General features: G+C 43.0%; 1 protein-coding gene across 1 annotated transcript in view; it reads left to right on the top strand.

The window, feature by feature from the left end:
• Nucleotides 1-20,000, top strand: part of gucy1a2 (guanylate cyclase 1, soluble, alpha 2) — a gene marked incomplete at its 3' end in the record, with an annotated part of 66,993 nt that overhangs the window by 23,242 nt on the left and 23,751 nt on the right. Inside the window, 3 exon segments of the mRNA XM_080429319.1 lie at nt 7,241-7,662; nt 7,664-7,832; nt 7,835-8,148. Of these exon segments, the coding sequence (XP_080285445.1) occupies nt 7,241-7,662; nt 7,664-7,832; nt 7,835-8,148 (905 nt within the window).

The following is a 20,000-nucleotide window of genomic DNA, read 5'->3' as shown; positions in this document are numbered from 1 at the left end:
GCTATTTTTGAATTTCAATCCTGAAAAGAAACAGAGACGATATCCAATCTCTGTATGTGTCGTGCACATGTATACTAACTGTATGTATGTAAATACTTAGTGTATGTACGGGAGTCTTTTGAGATTTGTGTGCGTGCGTGGCGTGCGTGGCGTGCATGCATGCGTGTGTGTGTATGTGTATGCATGTGCGTGTGTGCGTGCGTGCGTGCACGTCTGTATTTATTATGTGTATGTGTAGTACTGTATGTGTGTGTGTGTGTTCATGATTAATTGCGCTTATATGCCTTTTGTTTCTGGCTATGCTTGCTGCATGTTTTGGTTGAATGATTATGCTTACACTTTGAGTGTTATTTCTATATTCACACACGCACGCACGCACACACACACACACACACACACACACACACACACACACACACACACACACACACACACACACACACACACACACACACACACACACACACACACACACACACACACACACACACACACACACACACACACAATGAGTCATTCCCTGGGCCTCTAAAATAAATCATAGAGCCCTCTAATGAAGTTGGGAGTTATCATGTCTCAGCTTGAGTAAACACACACACACACACACACACACACGCACACACACACACACACACACACACACACACACACACACACACACACACACACACACACACACACACACACACACACACACACACACACACACACACACACGCGCATGTGGTGAGTCATTCCACAGCCTCCTGCCAGGCAAAGATCCTGATAGTTAATTTAACCACATAAAACCTATATAGTACTTAGTTGACCGGAGTACCCCAGGGCTCTAAACTAGGTCGGCTGGTATTTCATTCTACACAAAACCTCTCCTTGCTGATCTACAAGCTGATCTGATCTACAAGCTCACAAGAAAGGTCAAAACGTACATACTTACATGCACTGCAGTACAAGTTTGAAATAGAAATATAGGTTACCATTCTGTGTTGCTCCAACTCATTTTGGATGGTCTGTGTAGAGCTGTCACAATTATTACATAATTGCTTAACACATCGGGTGCCAAACACGGTTCAAACCGTGTTTTCAGTCTTTTTTTTTTCCACACGGGGGGTGGGGGGGGAAGGGGGGGCTGGAGCAGCACTGGAATCACCCATGAACACTCTAAGAAGTAAGGGACAGATGGATCACCGTGCCAAAAAATCTGGCTCCCATCCGCTTCCATTCTATCTCCTTGCTAAAAACCTCTGTATCTTCTTCACTTTTTACAGTGGGCAAAACGAGTCATTCTCGATGCGCGATCGCTCCGCAACGGTGACTCGCATGAGACATGTTGTTGTTCCAGGCTTTAGCCAGGACCATCCATTGCTGTGTACGCATGCATTGTTTACGTGCGTGTGCTCGCCGTGGAGTCCACAGCTCTAAACAGCGCAGTGTTGCAGACGGTGAGACTTTTGGCACCGAACGTAATCTGTTATTATAAAATGCTGGCAGCCGATGTGTTAATAGTCACACAAAATGATCAAAAGTAGCACTGCTATTTTTCCAATTATTTGAATTTGAAAGGTACGTTTTTCAAGATGCCCAACGTCGCTTTACAAAAACGAAACAACTTTATTAAGACAAAAGAACCAGGAAGAGGTAAAACACAGAATGAATTTTAATTAAGTTGGGAAGGCAAGTTTGAAGTGGTTTTGAGGTCAGTTTTAAAGGTAGGGTAAGGGATTTTATTTGGTTGGGTCTCTGATGGGGGTCTTCAGATGGACAGATTGACAATTCACAATGTAGACATTTAGCAGACGCTCTTATCCAGAGCCACTTACAGTAAGCAAGGTACGCACGTACATGAAAAAAGAAACATCACAGGTGAACCATGAACCTATAGCGTCAGTCTAAAAACAATATACTATCAAAATAACAACATGTACATTGAGACCACAGGATACCAGGTAAACAATGAACCTATAGTAGCATCTGTTTAAAAACATTAAAACACTTTTACATTGTGATTAAGAAACACATATCGTCTCTGTCGAGTGGAAACCTCATATTATGTCCAAAACTGTATCAAAAGTAGCAGATCTACAAGCTCAAATTTCGAGCTTGTGGATCTGATACTTTTGATACTTGTGTGTGACGCTGTAGTATGAACAAGGCATTCATTTACGAAAAAAACACTAATGAATAAATATGGAGATAGGAGGTTTCTGCCCGACAGCAACGATAGTAACAAAAAACATGAGAACAAAATGACCATGGTGTGTCTGCATGGCCGTCACATCTGGGTCAGCCCCTTAACACCAGGGTTATGGCCACACATAACAGCAGACAAATGACCATGCCCTGCCGAGGCTAAATTCCTCCGTTTGCGGTGGTAGTGAATTAGTGCCAGAGCAGAATATTGACGCACATGGAAATAAATCAAATCGAGTAGCTGTGGTCGTTGGTCTCATGAGCGCTCATTAATTAAAACCAATAATTGTCAGATAAATGTCAACCACACACACACTTCTTTGCTATTGGTTGACGCCCGGTCAAAGAAAATGGCATTTCCATCTCTCTGACCCCAATTTATATTGTAAAATCAATGTTAATTTAACGGATCCATTTGGTTCCATTTGTACACTCTCAGAGTCACAGACCCATAAGGGTCCATTTGGTTCCTAACTATCTATCATTTAGCTGGGGACCCCCTGGGACTCCCTCAAGGACCCCTGGGGGTCCCTGCACCCTAGCCTGGTATCCAGCCTGCTTCGCTACGTTCGGCGGATTTTTTTTTCTCTCTTCGCTCTTCGAAGAGAGAAAAAAGAATCCGCCGAACGTAGCGAAGCAGGCTGGATACCAGGCTACCTGCACCCCACTTTGAGAACCATTTGCCACACAGTGTTTAAAAGTGTAGCTTGGATAAGAGCACCGTCACCTTCACTATAATAAGACTACAAGTTCTATCGAGCAAGCTTAATCTTTCCTTCATAACAGCCATGCCCCTCACAGTAAGCCCCAGATACTGAACTATACTGAATGAATGGTCCAGGTTAATGTTTATACGTTGTAAATAACATATCTGCAAGCTCAGAATACGTCATGATGAGGCTTGTCAGGTCATGCGTGTAATGTTCATTTCTGTATAGGCTTTTTGGTGACGCCAGTGGTAGTTTTCTGGTTATGTTGAAAGCAGACGGCAAGCATTCGCTGCTGGAAGTGAGGCCGATGCAGAAGTATACTGCGAACGCTACGGTTCTCATTAATGGCCCAGAAGGTGTCGTTTTTTTCCCCTCCCGCTGGTTGCAGAAGACTTGTCATACCATTAAACTCACGCAGGTATTTAATCAGATTTCACGCTTGATTTTATTACCTTAGTAAACATTGTCATAAATACTTTCAGTCGCTAGTTTAAAGTCTTCTTTCCACTATCATAAATGATGCGTTTTTGTAAATTATTATCCCATTCATTTTAAAGAGGTGGTGCCATGGTTTTGCACTTTTTCTGTTTTGCATGTGTCTATGAGGTTGATAGAACTTCATTAAGCCCCCTGGTGGTGTTTTTATGGTGTTTTATGTCTTCTCTGACTACTTTGAGTTTCTTCCTGGAGGCTGAAACCTTGAGGGTCAAACGTGCCAATAGAGAAACAGTGCTTTAGTGACATAGTAAAAATATACCCTCCCCCTCATTATCATAACACAACAGGTGTGGGCATGAGGAGGAGGAGGGACTAGGTCAGGTGGGTGGTGCTAAGGTGGTGGAGGAGGTGCTAAGGTGAGAACCAGGTATACTTAATGAACTGGAGGCGTGTCCACATAAAAACATAATTTTAACCATTTCTGTACACTTTTTTGAAAAAAATCTTCCTCCTAGTATAACCATAATACCTGATGATTATGTTTTAGGGGGGGGGGGGGATCACTGAAAATCACGGCACCCCGATTTTAAAGTAACGGTATGCCTGTAGGGCTTCTACTGGTTCTACTGTGAAGACCCCCCCTCGCTGCCCTTCCACCCAATAGCATTAGTTCTGCGGTTTTCATTTAGTTACCGGAAAACCCAAGAGGGCAAATTTGAATTTAGCTGAAATAGTGCCCTCAAAACACGTCTGCAGAAACCAATGGGTGTCGATGCTGCTTTTTTTTATTTTTTATATATGGTTGAAAGAGAACTGCAATTCCCAGAAGTCAGTTCAAAATGAAACCAAAACAAACACAGATGGTTGGAGCTGCAGGGCTCCGTCCTAGTCTGCGGGTGGACATACATACCACTCCACCAGTGTTGCCATGTCCGCTTATTATAAGAGACTTTGGGCTTCCTTTTCTGTAAAGTCGCTTGTAAATATTGGTAGCTGCGGGTTGCGTTTTTTGGGCTTGTTTCTAAAGTTGTAGTTGCTTATTTGGGCTTGCTTAAAAAACATTTTTATTAGGGCTATCATCTAAACCAGTGGTTCTCAAATATTTTCATGGACCCCCAAATTAATATGTATTTGTCCCTAACCCCCATCTGAAAATGTTTTGTTCCAGCAGGGCCGGCCCTGGGATTCTGGTGGCCCTAAACAAGATTATTTGAATTTATTTTGGTGGCCCACCAAAACACAACCAGCACAACCACCAAACTTAACGCATGCACGTACACACATAGAGATTGACAAGTGAATTAACAACAAAGCTCTTGCTTTATTTGGAAAGGATATAAAAAAGTTACTTAAACAATTAACAATTGAAATATTCAAACAAATCAATATATTGCAAAATATTCTAAATTAACTTAACACTACAATATTGCACAAAACAATAACTATAGGCTACTGTAAAACTATAGCTAGTCATCGCTTGACCATCATACAAAAAAGTCCTCCTTGTCAAAATAAAAGTACAAATCTTTCAAAATAAAGTGAACACAGGAAAGTATGGCACAAAACAAGCTAGCTATAGGCTTCTGTAAAAAATAAAGGTCATCACTTGACCACCATCCTGCAAAAAGAAAGTCCTCAAAATATTTGCCTCCTTGCCAAAATATTTCAGTAATGCCCCTGAAAATATTAAAGGTTAAATGTCACTGACTTACAGGCCAATTTATTAACCACACAGCAGATGCCTTTGTATCCAAATATGTAAATTATCCAATTAGCACAATATGTCCAACATGTCCACATTATATTAAAGATTTATAATTGTAATCTACAAAAATACAATTTATCATAGCTAGAAAGCAAAGGTTCATCTTAAAACTATTAGGGCAATTTGGACATGGTTATATGTATCAAAATAGCTAATCATAACACAATAAATAAATCATGTTCAGATTCAAGTTGCAAATCAAAACATTAGTTTAACATTGATAGTGGGTAGGCTAGCTAACTACCAAGCAAAGCTAGCTTTACAATGGAGGTAAACATTGTGCATAGGGCCTATAGTCCTACTCAGGTTAGCTAAAAAGCTATTCAAAAATAAACATACATTCTCTAATAAAAAAACATTTCAAAACCAGGATATCACTTTATTTTTTTATTATAATGCACGTATCTATTTCTAGACAGCTTTATTTGTCCAAAAACATGATTGTAATGTTGCAAGAAAAACAACATCAAATAATTTCATTCAGATTCATTACAAAACAAACGATGACAAACCTTTATCCTGTGTTCTTTTGGTCACCTCCAATTTCCTCTTCTTCCGCCCTTCAGCGCCAGATCTAAATGTTCTTTTTGAAGGCATAATTGTTCATGAAATAAGAAAAGTACAGGCCTAGTATCAACAGGAGATTGGGATAGAGGGACGTTGGGGAAGGAGGGAGGGGGGGGGGGGGCACAGGTGGATTGCATTCCACTGGCTTATTATAAAATCATTCTGTTATGACATTTTTTCAAAAAAGAATAGTGGTTGTGGCCCTGAGCGACCGCTTATATTGCTTATAGCAGCGGCCGGCCCTGTGTGCCAGGGAGCCCCGTGGTATTCCACATTCTATTTCAAGATTTCTTGAAAATAGCAGATCTACAAGCTCACAACGCGCCGCATTGCGATGCGTTGTGAGCCTGTAGATCGGCTATTTTCAAATAGCCGATGTACAGCAGTATACAGGTTTAAAGTGCTGCTCATGTGGCCTATAATAGTCGCTTCTTTTGGGTTTGTTTTCCTAAACCTAGTTGCTTATTTCTCTCACAAAATCTGGCAACACTGCACTCCACCACCACCAGGTCAGAAATGTCTTCTAACAGGAGCATTTTATACTGTCATATAACCTGTACACCGCTGTGTAAAACGCTGAATTTGTACAACTTGTACAACATGCACGTGTGTGTGTGAGCGAGTGAGTGCTGTGAAAAAAGCTAACTCAAAACATGTTAAGTACTTAAAAAGAGCATCACGATTCATGTTTTTATTCAACTATTTAAATCATCACACATTAGTTTTTTAACTGTCTCACGGTGCATCCTTACCATCTTTTGTGGATGCAAATGTGGCGGATACTCAGACATACTGTATTATGGTTGCTGTCAGGTGGAAACCTTGTATATCCAAAACTGTTCCTTTTTTATTATTATTTTAACCCATTAAGACCTGAGGCCGATTCTACAAAATATCTTCTAAATCCTTTTTTTTTTGTTGCTATATCAGTGGTTGTCAAACTTTTTCATGTCAAGGACCCCCAACATTATATGTATTTGGCCCAAAATATTTGGCTCAAAATATGTTGTTCCAGGGACCCCCCAGAAGCAAAGATTTGAGTTTCAAATGTTCGCTTTAAAAAAATATATATTCAAAGATTTGCAAAAAATAGCAGATCTACAAGCTCATAGCGCGGCACTTGGTGCCGCGCTATGAGCTTGTAGATCTGCTATTTTTGAATAGCCAAAGTGTAAAATAATGCTTTTTAGCTCAAATCTAAACATGACACAGATGCTTCTCCCGGTCCTAATGGGTTAAAAACATTTTAAAACAGTGAAAATAGACGATCTACAAGCTCTCAACGCGTCGCACGTTGTGAGCTTGTAGAAGAAGGGCTTTAATTTACGCAAAAACATTAAAATGTGAAACATGGATTGACAGTGACGAATATGGCACTGACTGTCACATTATATGACTGCACTATTACTGTCTATGTCCTTTATTTCTTGCATTTATGTGGACATAAAATAAATGTGTGTCTGTGTGTCTCTGTGTGTGTGTGTGTGTGTGTGTGTGTGTTTGTCTGTGTGTGTGTGTGCGTGCGTGCGTGCGTGCATGTGCGTGTGTGTGTGTACATGGCGTCTCCTTTCAGGCGCGCCGTTCTGCGAGCTGCGCGAACGCTTCGGCGAGGAGTTCTTCGGCCTCTGCTTCGAGGAGAACGAGCGCGTGCTGCGCGCCGTGGGCGGCAACCTCCAGGACTTCTTCAACGGCTTCGACGCCATCCTGGAGCACATCCGCACGTCCACGGGCCGCCGCGTCTCCTCCGAGAGCCCCTCCTTCCAGTGCAAGGACCCCCGCGAGGACGGGAGGTGGGGGGACGAGGGAGGGAGAGCGGCGGGAGAAGGCGGGGAACGGGAGGAGGAGGCGCAATCCCGGGTGTTACTGCTCCACTGTTTCAACCCCGCCCCCGTGATGGGTCTGGTCATGCCCGGGCTGATCCGGGCCGCCGCCCGGCGGATTTTCCACTCCGAGGTGGAGGTGGAGGAAGCCCCGCCCGCCGTCGCGCCCCTCGTCGCCCGACGAGGACGCGGAGGAACACCCCGCCCCGACTCCTCCTCCCTCTCCGTCTCCCGCGGCCTCGCCGTCCTCCCCCTCGCCTCCCTCCCCCGTCCCCCCGACCTCCGCCGGCCCCCTCGTCTGTTCGTCCTTCCTCATCCGGGAGACCTCGCCCCCCCCCGCCGCCCCCCGCCAACGTGCGGCCCCCCTCTGGCGCACTCCACGGACCCCACGGACCTGCGCATCGGGCTGGCCACCTTCTGCCGCGCCTTCCCCTTCCACTTGGTGCTGGGTCCCCGCATGGAGGTGCTGCAGGTCGGGGAGCACCTGCGGAAGCAGATGCGGCTGGTGGAGCTGCCGTACCGGACCCTGGACTTCCGGGACGGCTTTGAGATCGTCTCGCCCAGGATAGAGCCCTCCTTCCAGGGCATCCTGCTGAGGCTCGCCTCCCCGTTCACCATCCGCACCAAGCCGGAGTCCTCGTCGACCGGCCCCAAGGAGAAGGTAAGGGTCAGCTATATGCACCGTATGTGGTATGTTGATGCTGTCGGGGGGAGAAACCTCGTATCTCCATGTTTCCGCCGGAAATACGGGATGCGACGCGTTGTGAGCTTGTAGATCAGCAATTTTCAATGTTTTCAAATGCATCTGTGTCACTTTAGATTTATTTGGCTATTCAAAAATAGCAGATATACAAGCTCATATGAGCTTGTAGACCTGCCAATTTTGAAAAATCTTGAAAACTATTTTTTTAGGATTTAGAAAACATTTTTAAGAATCGCCTCAGGTCTTAATGGGTTAAAATAATAATAAAAAAGGAACGGTTTTCAACCCGGTTTCCACCCGGCAGCAACGATATGGACACTCACAAGCCTAGCGGTTCATTCAGGTGGGCCTCGCAAGCCTCAAGGCCTTGCCGTCTGTGCACCTGCCGTGTTTTCTTTTTTTCTACGATTATTTAATTTGCCATTGCTGCTTTATTCTGATAGGTCAGTGTAGACAGACAGCAAACAGGGAGAGAGAGAGAGAGAGAGAGAGCAGGGGAGTGACATGCACCCCCCTGCCTTGTTTTCAAGTGAAAGTCATGCACTATATCGCTGTCTTATATCACCTCTTATCTCCATATTTTAACTTTTGGTGTTTTTTTGTAAATGAACGCCCTACTTGATCATAAAACAGCGTCACACAAAAACAGCAAAAGTAGCAGATCCACAAGCTTGTAGATCTGCTACTTGTTGCTATTTTTTTCATTTGAATCCTGAAAAGTGACAGTTTGGGACATAATGGTTTCCACCCGACAGAGACGATTTATTAATTGGTGGGAAAATGTCCAGACCGCCGCAGCGCTACTGTCTAGTCTAGTGGAACGAAGTGGCTTTGCATCTAAACGGTTTCCGTTTGCTGGCCAGCTAATGGCCAACATGTTAACATTTTGTTCTGTCACTGCGTTCCATACAAGTGGAATGTGTGAGAATCCAAGGAAAGCTCGGTGACTAGCAGTAGGTGGAAAAAGTACTGAAATTCTTTACTTAAGTAAAAGTACCAATACTGCAATATAGAAATACTCTGTTACAAGTAAAAGTCCAGAATTCAAAATGTACTTGAGTGAAAGTACAAAAGTATTGGCATCAAAATTTACTTAAAGTACCAAAAGTAAAAGTACTAAATATTTGAAAATAGCAGATCTACAAGCTCACAACGCGTCGCGATGCGACGCGTTGTGAGCTTGTAGATCGGCTATTTTCAAATAGCCTAGGTATAAAATAGGGTTAAAGTGGTTAATGTATGTTTTATAATATAATAATGTATATCTGCAAAGTAACTAGTAACTAAAGTTTTCAAATAATTGTAGTGGAGTAAAAGTACAATATTTGCCTCTGAGATGTAGTGGAGTAGAAGTAAAAGTATTGGAAATTGGAAATATTCAAGTAAAGTACAAATACCTCAAAATTGTACTTAAGTACAGTATTTAAGTAAATGTACTTAGTTACTTTCCACCACTGAGTAAAACCCAGACGCCGGCTTGCTTGTTGCCATAACTATGTATGTTGTGTCAGAATTACGAGTGAACTGTGTGACTATATATGAATGGTTAAACCCCGACCTGAAGGTCTCCAATTTGAATAAACACTCCATGAATCTCTGTAATAAAACAAAATCTGCTTCTGTATGACATCCAACCAACTGTGTGTGTGGACTGGGGAAGATATTTAGTACGGGGGGTTGCACGTGCATGCTCTTGCGCGAGTCATTTCACATTCAAAATATTTGCATACGCTCTGAAATCACTACTTGCGTGGCGTGTTTATGTTTCCAAATATTTGTGCACTCACTCACCCCCCCCCCCCCCCCCCCCACCGCCTTGACATCAGGGGGTCCGTGTGCAATATAGGGCTGCGGATCTTACAACAGAGGACGCCCAAATTACAGTTGACAGCAGCCGCGCTCTTTCATCTCACAGTTATTGTGACATTTCACATCCACGGAAATAATGGCACGGAGCCAAAGCGTGAAAAAGAAAATGAAGAAATGTGTTTAGCTGTCCAAATAGTTTTTTGTTGCTCACTCCATTGTGCATTGCAACTGCAACCCCCGGAGCAGCAACAAACTAACAGGAAATGCCAAAGAGAAGTCAGTCTGTCATAATATTCACATGAATTCACACCAATTCACAAAGAGTAGTACCACACAGACATACAAGAAAGAGGACTCAATCTCATCATGACTTGTAGTATAATGACTGTTGTTACAGTATAATGCAGTGGTTCTCAAATTAAGCACAATTTGCTAATAGCATCAAAATTGGTTTAACCACTTTAACCACTATATGTGACTCAGCACCACAGAGGGCTAGGCTTTAAAATGTTTTAGCAATCTCATATGAAGGGCAGGAAATCATAGCTACAAATTGAAATATTGGTTGTGCAATGTGACCCACCAGTTTTGGAGATAATGGCTTGTAGAGTGATGTCTTGCAGAGATACAGAGATGTGAGGAAACAGCCTCAAAAGGGTCACTTCTTTGTTCTGTGAGGTTTTAACACCTATTATTATAATGTATTGCCCCATGCACTGTGGTTTTACTTTCGATAACAGCTTTTATATAATATTACTTATTATTTCTATATTTTTATGAAAGTCTTCAAATTAGGAAACTTCAATGTCAAACGAAATAGCATTGGAAATAAGTATTATTTTATCTCCACAGTTGAGTGAAAACCGTTCCTTTTTTATTATTATTTATTATTATTATTATTTTTAAAAAAATAGTGAAAATTGCAGATCTACAAGCTCACAACGCCTTGCATCGTGAGGCGTTGTGAGCTTGTAGATTGGCTATCTTCACTACGTTTGTGTAACATTCGATTAAGGTATTTAAGGACATGATTAAGGTATTTGGTGTGTGCGTAGTCTAATGACTGTTGTTAGTATACAGTCAATCTGGGAATCCATGTGATAAATGTGGTTTCATTTGCCCTCTAAAAAACAACATTTTTTTTGCTGAGTTGGACCCAAGAGGTTTTTTTCCAAGCTGCATTATGTCAGATGAAGGACAATTCCTCTATGAGGAAAGGAAACTTCCTTTATGACGACGCGTGTCCCATTGCTGTAAAGCTGTGGCTAGCATAATGCTGTAAATACTAATAACCCAGGTCCTTTAACCACTTGAACCCCTGCATGTCTATTCTGAGGGGAACATTCGCCAACAATAGCAGATCTACAAGGTCAAAAACACGTCACAATTTTTAGCTTGTAGATCTGCTATTTCAGGAAAAGAGATTTGGTGTAGACGGAAAAAGCTGTCTGAGTACTCATGTCCATTTCACTAAGACTAGAGGGTATAAGTGGTTAAAAGGATGACCACGCTGCCTTTTAGAAGGTATTTAGAAGGTTATTTTGTTTCATACCAGCAGCTCAGTGGCCTTGTGGTTAGAGTGACCGCCCTGAGATTGGGAGGTGGGGGTTTGATCCCCGACCGGGTTATACCTAAGACAATAAAAATGAGACCCTGTGCCTCCCTGCTTGGCACCAAGGGGCCCAGCCTGACATATTTACAATGAGGCCGATACGGAAGAGAGACAGTTCATATGAATGGCCTGTAGGTGGCCTGCAGGTGTCAGAAAGAATATTCTCTCATTGTAAGCGGATGGGTTTTTGACGAACTTTAGACTAGATTTTCTTACCTTAATAAAAATTGTCATAAATACTATATGCTTCCAGTCGCTAGTTTAAAGTCTCCTTTCAATCATCATGATATGCGTTTTGCTAAATTATGGTCCCATTTATTCTAAAATTTACGATAAAGTTGGCTATGCTCTAGGAGGGGCGGGATGATTTGATTGACAACATACACAACCAATAGCATTCATTCCCCGCCCCCCGCTCCTGATTGACAAGCTACCCAACCAATAGCATTCTTTGGGGATTGTTTTCCGGTTCCCTGGTCACATGTCTGGTTGACCCGCCCCTACTTTGGTCACATGTCTGGTCTCAAGCAATAGCGTTTGATAGCCGACGTGCTCGATTGTATGTATTAAAGATGGCGGATTGCACACAGCCAAACAATAGGCTTCATTTTCGGTCATTTTCAGAGGTGTGGCTTTGTCCATCTCTTTTATACAGTCTATGCTTGGCACTCAGCATCAAGGTTTGAATTGTGGGTAAGTCTGTGTGACATACTAGCATCATGTCCAGGGGGTGTACATATACATCATGCTGCACGCTATATAGAAACAGGAGATAGGCTCCTGCCCTGTGGGCCTCATGGCCTCGGCAAGGCTTACTTTGGTTTCATAATGATTAGGACGGGTAAATGCAGAGGACATATTCCACGTAAGCAGTGGTGGAAAAAGTAAGTGTTTTTGCTTAAGTAAAAGTATCAATACTGCAATGTAGAAGTACTCTGTTACAAGTACAAGTCTGGAATTCAAAATTGACTTGAGTAAAAGTACAAAAGTATTGGTATCAAAATGTACTTAAAAGTACCAAAAGTAAAAGTACTAAATGTTTGAAAATAGCAGATCTACAAGCTCACAACACGTCACGATGCGACGTGTTGTGAGCTTGTAGATCTGCTATTTTCAAATAGCCTAGGTATAAAATAAGGCTAAAGTGGATAATGTATGTTTTATAATATAATACTTGATAATTGCAAAGTAACTAGTAACTAAAATTTTCAAATAATTGTAGTGGAGTAAAAGTACAATATTTGCCTGAGATGTAGTGGAGTAGAAGTAAAAGTACTGAAAATTGGAAATACTCCAGTAAAGTAAAAAATACCTCAAAATTGTACTAAGTACAGTACTTGAGTACATGTACTTAGTTACTTTACACCACTGCACATAAGTAAGTAAAAGTAAGCCTTGCCGAGCCGTGTGGCCCATAGGGCTGGAGCCTATATACATATATATATATATATATATATATATATATACATCTCCTATTTCTGTAGCGTGAGGCAGCTTGATGCGCACGCAAGTTTGTGTCACAGTTGGAGGTGGGTCATTGTTTTAACCACTGGCTGAGTCAGACAGAACAGAACGCACACGCACGCACACACGCACATGCACGCGCACACACGCACACGCACACGCACATGCACATGCACACTTCCATCATGTTGCTATATATATATACAGAGTACACACCAAATTCCACTGTGGATACTTTGTATAAATGGGGTAGAATAAGGCTTTTCTGGACCGAGTATAAGAAAGAAAGACAAGAACAAGGAGCAGGAACAGGGAGGAAGAAACGGTTTGACATTTTCAGTAGAAAGGGCAGCAAGAGAAGATGACAGGCCAAAACTAGGAGGTCACAAACCCCCATGGTGCACTGCGCTTTACACACGTGGGGTTGTGTGTGTGTGTGTGTGTGTGTGTGTGTGTGTGTGTGTGTGTGTATGTGTATGTGTATGTGTATGTGTATGTGTATGTGTATGTGTGTGTGTGTGTGTGTGTGTGTGTGTGTGTGTGTGTGTGTGTGTGTGTGTGTGTGATGTGTATATGTGTGTGTGTGTCTGTTTGTATGTCAGCCTATATGGCCTGTGGTGACACCCACTCAGTGGTGGAAAGTAACTAAGTACATCTACTCAAGTACTGAGTAGCAACTTAAGTACACTTTTGAGGTATTTGTACTTTCCAATGCGTCACGACGCATTGTTGATGCTAATAGGTTTGTACTTGTACTCTTTGTACTTGTACATATTGAAGACATGACTTTTGGTGACTACTCCATCACTAGTCCTTGCCCTACCATAGGAGCATCAAGACCTATTGAAAAGGTCAACATCGCCTCTCTCTCTCTCTCTCTCTCGCTCTCTCTCTCTCTCTCTCTCTCTCTCTCTCTCTCTCTCTCTCTCTCTCTCTCTCTCTCTCTCTCTCATATCTGTCCGTTCCTTTCTCTCTGCCCACAGGGGAGACATTATATTGTCATGTTCTGGGAAGCACAGTTTTTAAGCGTAATTAGCCTGCAATTTTATTAAGAGTTACTCAACAACTGATGCTGTGTGTTGCATGCACTGGCCAAGAGTGTGTGTGTGTGTGTGTGTGTGTGTGTGTGTGTGTGTGTGTGTGTGTGTGTGTGTGTGTGTGTGTGTGTGTGTGTGTGTGTGTGTGTGTGTGTGTGTGTGTGTGTGTGTGTGTGTGTGTGTGTGTGTGTTAAACAGACATTCGGAGGAACATTTTCCTGGTCCTCACAAGATAAATGATTGAGAAAAAAAGGGGGAAAAAAACGTGTGAACTTTTAGATCTGCTATTTTTCAGCTATTTTCAACGCTGTCCTAAAATTCGGATTTTCTTCACAAGCATAGTAATACGAAAGTGTGTGTCTGTGTGCACCTGTGTGTGTGTGTGTGTGTGTGTGTGTGTGTATGTGTGCGTGTGTGTGTGCGTGTGTGTGCGTGTGTTTGTGTGCGTGTGCGTGTGTGACATCGGCGCCACCTGAAAATGTTCTCTTTGTCCCCCCTACAAAAATGTACAACGCTCAGAGGGAGAGAGCGGGGGGAGAACAATGGACGGAGAAATGGAAAGAACGACATGACAAGCTAAGGGACTTTATAGTCTGAATGGTGAAATGACAAAGCCCTGTGAGGTGACTCCAATTTAGAAAGAGAGAGAGAGAGAGAGAGAGAGAGAGAGAGAGAGAGAGAGAGAGAGAGAGAGAGAGAGAGAGAGAGAGAGAGAGAGAGAGAGAGAGAGAGAGAGAGAGAGAGTGTACAGGGACAATCACCAGACGCCACAATGGACTCAATAAGACATGCTGTAATGCAGCGGTTCCCAACCTGTGGGTCGGGGCCCACTGGTCGGCCGTGAGGATATTGCAAGTGGACCCCCAAATCATTGGCAAAAAGCAAAGGCTTTATTGCTAACACAACATTGATGTGAGACAAAATGTGTCATGGTACGTCTTCTATAAAATCTTGAAACATTTTGTTTTCATTGTGATGCCAATAAATACGAATTTTAAGTATGCTACGTCAGTTACGTTGATCCAATAATACAGTGAACATTCTGTAAAAATGCACGCGGCCCACCCATCTGTCCACTTAACTTAACACCATGAATTTTAACTGTTTCTTCTTTTTTGTGTGTTTCTGGTCTCCCCTGCCTGGTAAACCCCCCTCCCTCCGGAAATCTCATTTGCATTTGATTTCAGGAAGGAGGTCTGGGATTGCGCAGGGAGTAGAGCTGCCCGAACACTGCGTGTTCGAACCAATCAGCGGCTGCTAGGGGCGGGATCATCCAATCACCTGCCTAGTAGCTTGAAAAAAAGAAAAACCGTCTGTCATCGATTCTGCGACCGGAGTCTCAGATGGGAAGTAGGCTGTGAAACAAATGTGTGTCGCAAGCTTCTTCCATTTGACGGTGTCAGGTTAGGTCTCCCCTACCTCTCTTCTATCCCCAAAAATACCCCAGTTTGAACACTCAGGCTTTCACAGCAAATCTGGGGTTTTCTGTAAATTGGTCTCAAAACAGACCAAACTGATTTGCAACCTGATGTGATGTCACGTCAGGGAACATTATTTTTTTAACTTTTTCCACTCAGAACCAGGAGATAACATGCATACAAACTGGCTCAATAGCGCCCTGTGCCAAACAGGACAATGTGGTATTGCAGGTGAAAGTGCTTTACAAGCCAGAGAGAAGTTAGTTGGAATGAGTATATCTGAGGCTTGATTTAGGCTCAAACCTTTTGAAAAATGTTTTAGGGACATAAACAATATGATATTAAATATTTTTATTATTTTTTTAATTCATGGTGTAGATCCTTTAAAGTTAAGTGGTCAGATGGTCAGTGGTCTTGCCCGCAGTGATCTTTGCCACTGCCCGGAGTGGCCAGTGGCAAATTTCCCTTCAAAGAACAAAGGCGAGCCGAGTACTTCTTAGAGTTAGTTCAAAGGGGGAAGACGAGGTGTCCAAACATGATGGAGGATGAAGAGGGGTCCCATCAAAGGGCAGACTTCAAGCACACTCGATCAAAGCCTTTAATTAGACGACAGGGCTTTACATAATGAAAAAACAATAACATGCCAAATTTCCCTTAACCCATGAAGACCTGGAACGCATCCGTGTAATTTTTTAATTTGCGCTAAAAAGCATTATTTTATACTTTGTGAAAATGTGTTCAAATCTTTGAATATATATTGTTTTAAAGCGAAAAATTTTAACTCAAATCTTTGCTTCTGGGGGTCCCTGCAACAAAATATTTTGAGATGGGGGTTCACGGCCAAATACATATCATTTTGGGGGTCCTTGACATGAAAAGGTTTGATCACCACTGATATAGAAACATACGTTTTTAAGAAAACTGTTGGGATTTAGAAGACATTTGTAGAATCGGCTTCAGGTCTTAACACATTGAATGCCAATCGCGTAGATCTACGCGAACCTATTTAAAGCCGCAGCGTGCCAGTCGCGTAGATCTACGCGAACCGCCGATTCGCGTTGAAATTTTTTCCAGGTGCACTTTCGGAATTTTTTGATCCATTTCCGGTTCCGGTTTGATGACCGGAAACAGAATTATTTGGGATCCGGTTTTGACGATCACGCCGGCTCCCATTCTAAAGCGCACACTGAAACTCAATTCTCTTCCTGTAGTTTTTTCTCCTCGCATATCACTGTTTAACGTAATCCGCTCTAACTACAATCATGGAGATCCGTTTGACATGCGGTTTTCACTGGGAGATACAGTGAGATGTCGCGGATGTAAACAGACCGTGTACGGCTCAATCTTAAGGATTTTAACAAGATCTATGGCGACATGAAAAAAACAAAAAAACAACAATAACATTGGTGAGTACATTATGAGATTAACCTCTGGCGGTCAATGTGTTAATGGGTTCATGTCTAACCCCTGAAACAAAAACAAGTATTGGTTATTCTGTGGTCCCTTGGGGTGGTTGAGGTGTAGGTATAGAGAGGATGTGTCGTCGCGATAATCCGTTCCATGGTCATGGACAGTTGAATGTGGCTTGTTTTTGCCAAAAAGCAACAGAAAGCATTTTTACTTTTATAAATCCTATAATATTAAACGAAACACAGGCTGCGGAAGAGCGCCCTCTATCGTAAAACCACTGAAAACACCACATGACGAGAATCTCGTCATTGGCGGTCTGAGCCTTGGAGTGAAATGACGAGATTGGCAGTCAATGAGTTAATGGGCTTTTTTTGAGTCAAACCACAAAATGGCCACCGCCGCTATGCCCTGTTGGGTCTAAGTGGTATAGAGGTTTTCTACTACTTTTGAGCTTACTGTAGTTTAGACACCTCTAATGGTTCTATATAATGGTTCTATATAGCACAATTTGACAAAGGTGCTATATAACACCTTTAAGATGATATATACTGTAGCAACAAAAGTGATTCCCCCATGATTTTCAAAACAAAGAACAACTTTTTGTGCTTTTTTTTTTTTTACCACCATTCGTGTTTAATGTGCAGCACATGCTGCATGTTCTCTATTTGTTTTTCTTATCTATTTCTGCCTCTCCCTCTCCCTTCTCCTTTCTCCCACGTTTTATTGACTCCCACGGCCTTTCATCTATTATTACTCCTCTCATCTCCACGCCGGTCGGGTGGCAATAGGGCCGTCGACTTGATGCTGTGAAATGCCGTGATCTGTAAAGATCAAAGTGTGGGGAAATCAGATCAAGTGTGCTCATTGTTACAGCCAAACTGGCGCTAAAATGACTCCTCCACGGCGATGTTTAGAGGATGAGGTGGTACAAAACTCACTGTACACATACTGTATACTTTATACACACTGAAACATTTATTCATTTAACCCATTAAGACCTGGGACGCATCTGTGTCACTTTTTCATTTGAGCTAAAATGCCTTATTTTACACTTTGGCTATTCAAAAATAGCAGATATACAAGCTCATAGCGCGGCACCGAGTGCCGAGTGCCACTATGAGCTTGTAGATCTGCTATTTTTGAAAAATCTTGAAAATGTGTGCAAATCTTTGAATATATGTATTCTTTTAAAGCAAACATTAACTCAAATCTTTGCTTCTGGGGGTCCCTGGAACAAAACATTTTGAGATGGGGGTCCGCGGCCAAATTCATATCATTTTGAGGGTCCTTGACATGAAAAGGTTTGAAAACCACTGATATAGAAACATAAATTTTTCAGAAAACCGTTTTAGAAGACATTTTGCAGAATCGGAACCTCAATGGGTTAACTATGAAAAAATGTACCCAGACTGACCCATCATTGTACTGTGCACTCATGAGCACATGCATGGACACACACGGGCGTTCTGAAAGCAAGTGCATTAATTATTAGGAGAGTTACAAGGTTCTTTAAATGCATTGCGCAATGCGCCGATATTAAAAAGAAAACATACTTTTAAGTTCTCCGGTAAAAAAAATGGACTGAGCAACTTTTACTTGTAGAAGAGTTGTGTGCTGAACATTACGCTATAGCCAAGAACTGCTACCGAAAGGGTCTAAGGCAGTGGTTCTCAACCAGCGGTCCGGGGACCACCAGTGGTCCTTGAGGGGGTTCCAGGGGGTCCCCAGCAAAAGGTGTTAATTCATTTTCACCCTTTTATCCATATTGTATACGTTGGCTATTCAACAATAGCAGATATACAAGCTTGTACTTCTGCTATTTTTGACGAATTTTGACGAATTTAGCATTTTTTAACACAAATCTTCTCTTCTGGGGGTCTCTGGAACAAAACATTATAAGATGTGGCCAAATGTGCATCAATTTAGGGGTCCTTGGCATGAAAAAGCTTGAAAACCACTGGTCTAAGTGGAAATACAGGAAGTACCGCCCCAGGAAGTTATGCCATCAGCTGGCGCTCGCTCGCCTAGTGGCTCGCCTGGGTATTGCTCGTGAGCCTCAAGCCAGTAGTTTGTTTTACCCCCTTTTCTCCCAAATGTGGTCGTTATGCCAATTGATTCCTCCCCACACACATTTCTGTGCGTTGTCACTACTGTTGTATCCCACTGGCTCACCTGCCAGTCAGGAGCCCCCACCGAGAGGATGTCAGCGATTCCGTCCCTCTCCTCCCGCCCAACACTCCCTGCTGACATGTGCCGCCCCAGCCCATAGGAATACATACAGTGATATCAGCAGTGGTGTATGGTGAATTCTAACTTTGACCGGGCCAGAAACTTAACCCCCCCCTGGGGGGGTTCGCGCAACAACGGCTGATAAGTCTATTGAGAATTACCGAGCCATTCCGGGTGGAAAACGGAACGCTCGTCCCAAAACACACTGCCCCATTTTTTTCGCGGACCGAGGCCGCCGGTTTAGACCCGCGGCAGGGTGTTTTGGGACGACGGTTCTTCTTCTATTACATTTCTGAATGGAAAGAGGTGCACGTCTCTGCGCAATGGAGAACCGGTTTGACGGCGAAACTGGTTTTCTAATGGCCCCCACAATTTGGCCGAATGCAAATGAGCCCCATTTGAAAACAAAGGTGACTTAAAGGGTGAGTGCTGCTAATGTTGTTATGTTTATTTTTTGTTGTTTCCCCCTGGCGGATCTTGCCCCTACACAGGGGCAAGCAGGGTTTACACAGACCGGGGCATGGCCTCGTTGGCCCCAATGACCGTACGCCTCTGGATATCACCCTCCCCGCCCTGGCTGGCTTCCCTCCCCTGAGCACGGGCCAATTGTGTTCGTATAGACGCTTGACAAAGCCGGATGCACTGTGGTGGATTGGAACTCTGCGGTGGTTGGGCAGGTAGCCTACTTTACCACTGTGCCACCCGAGCGCCCAATGCCTTCCTTGGTAAGGTAACAAAAACACGTGTTTCACTCCCCCAAACATAGTGCGGGGGAAACAATATAGCTCCCTGCAGGCATGAAAAAACGGTGTCGAAAGACAGCTTCCAGGG

Source organism: Gymnoscopelus braueri (genome assembly GCF_963280865.1).
Source record: "Gymnoscopelus braueri genome assembly, chromosome: 5".
NCBI lineage: Eukaryota > Metazoa > Chordata > Actinopteri > Myctophiformes > Myctophidae > Gymnoscopelus > Gymnoscopelus braueri.
This window is presented reverse-complemented; position numbering and strand designations above follow the sequence as displayed.